Raw genomic sequence first — 3,991 nt, 5'->3', positions numbered from 1 at the left:
TCAAGGCAAAGGTAGTAGTATCAGGCTTATCTCAGCATAATCTGCTGTTGAAAATAAACACAGCCTTAAAGGTTTAGACGTAGAATAACCTTTACTTCTGACATAGAATTGCTTTTGAAAGATGATATAAGAGTAAAATTAAAAAGGATTTTCAGCAGATTAAGATTTTGTTCATGTGGACCAATTTGTGTTTCTTAATTCTAAATTTAATTTATTGAAGTTAACTTATTATTGTCTCTGATTTACTATCTGAAGATCCAGCCCTACATATACTATGAAGTTCCATACAGGCTAATTATGTACAGATATATTTTGCTCTTCGGAACAAAATTTCTTTTAATATTACGTTAATGGTATATTATTGCATCAAACCTTCCAAAAAAGAGGATTGTTAAGAAAATATTTTTCTACCGAGCTGTCTCTTGAGAGCAGCCTTCATCTCATTATTCCTGAGACTGTAGATGAGGGGGTTCAACATGGGGATCACCACCATGTAGAACACAGACACCACCTTGTTCTGGTCAGTAGAGTAGCTGGACTTGGGCATCACATAAATGAATGTAATGGTTCCATAGTACAGAGTGACTGCAGTGAGGTGGGAGGTACATGTGGAAAAGGCCTTGTGGCGGTCCTCAGTGCAGTGCATCTTCAGGATGGTGATGAGGATGTAGACGTAGGAGATGGCTATGACAAACACTGTGACCACAATGATAGATCCAGCAGAAAATGAGAGGACCACTGCAGGAATACTGACATCAGAACAGGAAAGTTTAACTAAAGGAGCAAAATCACAGAAAAAATGATTGACTTGATTTGGTCCACAGAAGAATAAAGAAAAGAAGAAAATGGTAAAGGAGGAAGCATTAAGAAAACCACCTAAATAAGACACAGATAATAACTGATCACAGACTTGTGTGGACATTTTAGTTGAATAAAGCAGTGGGTTGCAGATTGCTACAAAGTGATCATAGGCCATGGCAGCCAGAAGAAAGCACTCAATTGGCCAAAAGAAAGCAGCTGATCCAAGTTGGATGGCACATCCAAGATAGGAGATTGTATTTGTCTCCACCAGGAAGTTTACAAGCATATTGGGTGTGACAGAGGATGAAAGCCCTATGTCAGCCAAAGCCAAGTGGCTCAGGAAAACACACATAGGATGATGGAGCTGAGAAGAGATTCTGATAAGGATGATTGTGCTGAGATTGCCAGATATGGTCACCAGATAGATGCACAGGATGACCATGAAGAGGGCGACCCGAAGGGTAGGATCTTCTGTTAAGCCCAGTAAAATGAACCCTGTCACTGCAGTGTGGTTTCCAGCCACCAGGGAATCCATGAGACAATGTAGCTGGCATAAAAAAGATCTGTGATGAAAAAATTGCATTAAAAAAGTTAAAAATTTCATGGCTTCATTTTGATTAATACACATATGGAAAGTCATCATAAATAAAGATATCATTCAAGTGTTCATTGCATATTAACATGTAATGACAAATATATATTTGTCATTATATGTCGATATTCAATTATATATATATATATTTATCAACAAAAACACCAGAAAATTCAACATACGATTTTACTTTTTATATTCTATTTTTCCAAAGATGCAGTTAAAGTGTTTTTAAAGCTGGAGAATAAAAAAAGAAACTGATTAGAATAACAAAAAGGAATGCTGAGTATAATACCATGAAAAATATATGTTTTTAATGAAAATTTGAGAAAAAGCTATAATTTATTATAATCTTAGTAAATTATAAGAATAGGGCTAAAAATATATTTATATCTGAAAAGAACCCCTTTGCTATTGAGTCGATTCTGCCTCATAGTGACCCTATAGGACAGAGTAGAACTGCCCCATAGGGTTTTCAAGGAGCAGTTGGTGGATTTGATTTGCCAATCTCTTGGTTACCAGCTGTAGCTCTTAACCACTGTACCACCATACAGACTTCCATTTTATTTTCTATAAAATAATAGTAAGTGCTCATATTATTATTTTGTAGATGAGGAAACCGAGTGAAAGAGAGTATATAAACTTGCACAAAGTTACACAGCAAGTGTGGAATCAAAATGTGAATGCCAGAATCTGACATTTCTTTAGTCACTATGCCATAAATAATAATAATACTCCAGAGTCCAATACACTTGCCAACAGGTGGATATTAGATTATTCTTTAAGTTTTTTGACAGCTAATAGATAAGGAGGGAGAAGACTAGTTAATTATATATTTTACAATGTCTATGGGTCACTGTGGAGCCCTGGTTGTGTAGTGGTTAAGAGCTAGGCGCTAACCAAAAGATTGGCAGTTTAAATCCACCAGCTGCTTCTCGGTAACCATATGGGGCAGTTCTACTCTGTCCTGTAGGGTCACTAAGAGCCAGAATTGACTTGATGGCAATGAGTTTGATTTTTGGTTTATTGGTTAAATAAGATCATCTAAAAAGAATAGAAATGCGATTGCTTTTGATAATAGTTCCAGGAGGGAATTTCAAATTAGGGATGAATGGAGTCACCGTATATAAATTTATTCAATTTGTAAACATTTGTAATTAAAATATTATTGTTTTATGAGGTACAGGTACCTCCCTGCTTTGAAGACTTTCCATTCTGAGAAACCCTGTGTAAACTGGTTCTGACGCAGGTCAAATACTTCGTTTTTTTTTTTTTTTTTTTAAGTTTTCTTCACCTGCTATACAGCAGTGTTTTGAAGAATAAATCATAACATTGAACATCTTTGAGTGAAATTTTGAGAATAATAAATCAGCAAATTATGCCCTGCAATATTGTATATAGTGCATATTACTAAAGCTAAGATAAAACAAAAACAGGCGGTCCTAAGTGTGGTTCATCCGTAACTCATAAATCGGGGACTACTTCTAGATTGAGATATCAATCTAATTCCTATGCAGAATACTATGTGAGTGATAATCAGGACATTAGCAAAGTGCATTTATTCAAGCAAATAAAATCATTTCCTGCTGTAACAACAATGTTTACTAAATAGAGCATTGTAGAATAAAATTACATTGGTTTTAAGATAATACGGATATGCATTGGTCCATGATATGTTCTGTGAAATAGGATGTTACGCGATTGGGACATTATGCTAACACCATATTAAAAAAATTATGGGAGCCACCTTCCAGTCATCCTTGTCACTGCTATTGCCATTGCTGCTGCTGCTGGAGCTGCAGGTGGAGGCCAGTGGAACAGGTTGTGGTAGGAGCTGAGTCAGAGGAAGTGAGGACGTCGGGCTGAGGGCAGATGGTCTGCCAGCCTGAACTGTAGGAGCAGCCAGGGCCCCCACATCCCTGCCTCAGCCACCGCCTGACAAAACCCAAGAGCCCATGCCCAGAGCCATGTCCTCTGACTCACCTGACTGTATCCAACTCATTGTCCAGTGCTGCAAGAGTCTGAGTTTGGGGTCTTTAAAACGGTTAGAAAGAAAGTTAGGGGCAAGTCATTTCCAACTCACAGCGACCCTATGGGACACAGTAGAACCACCCTGTAGGGTTTCCAAGGAGCAGCTGGTAGATTATGAACTAAAGATGTTTTGGTCAGCAGCCGAGCTCTTCACCACTATTCCACGGGGGTTTCCACACATGATTCTGTAAATTCTCAAGTGGTCAATTTATTCTTTTGTTTCCCCATAGATGTTCATGCATAGTTCTATAACTTTCATTTAATAATTGTTGAGGAATATAATATAAATTGTCTTAGGGTCTCTATGAGTCAGAATCGTCTCTATGGCAAGTGGTTTGGCTTTGATTTTCTACCTAAATATTGGTTCCACGTTTACTTTGATATTTCTGACTAAGGGATATTCAGTGCTAAACTACAGATGTAAAAAGGTAAGCTTAGCTTTATCCATTCGTATTGTTCACTGATAAATATTTTTTACTGATATTTATAAGACAAGCCATTAAGTACCTTACGGAATTTGAGGTGGAATTTTATGTAAAGTTGAATTTTAAAAAACCAGAATTATAA

The 3,991-nt window shown here is 37.0% G+C and overlaps 1 protein-coding gene across 1 annotated transcript; it reads right to left on the bottom strand.

The window, feature by feature from the left end:
* Positions 1 to 391: 391 nt before the first annotated feature.
* On the bottom strand, positions 392 to 1,336 carry LOC100677713 (olfactory receptor 5P76-like). The gene has a single exon (XM_064289197.1). It carries the CDS (start codon positions 1,334 to 1,336, stop codon positions 392 to 394), a length of 945 nt encoding a protein of 314 aa, XP_064145267.1.
* Between the last annotated feature and the right edge of the window lie 2,655 nt (positions 1,337 to 3,991).

The sequence above is a fragment of the Loxodonta africana genome, chromosome 7 (genome assembly GCF_030014295.1).
Source record: "Loxodonta africana isolate mLoxAfr1 chromosome 7, mLoxAfr1.hap2, whole genome shotgun sequence".
Taxonomy (NCBI): domain Eukaryota; kingdom Metazoa; phylum Chordata; class Mammalia; order Proboscidea; family Elephantidae; genus Loxodonta; species Loxodonta africana.
This window is presented reverse-complemented; position numbering and strand designations above follow the sequence as displayed.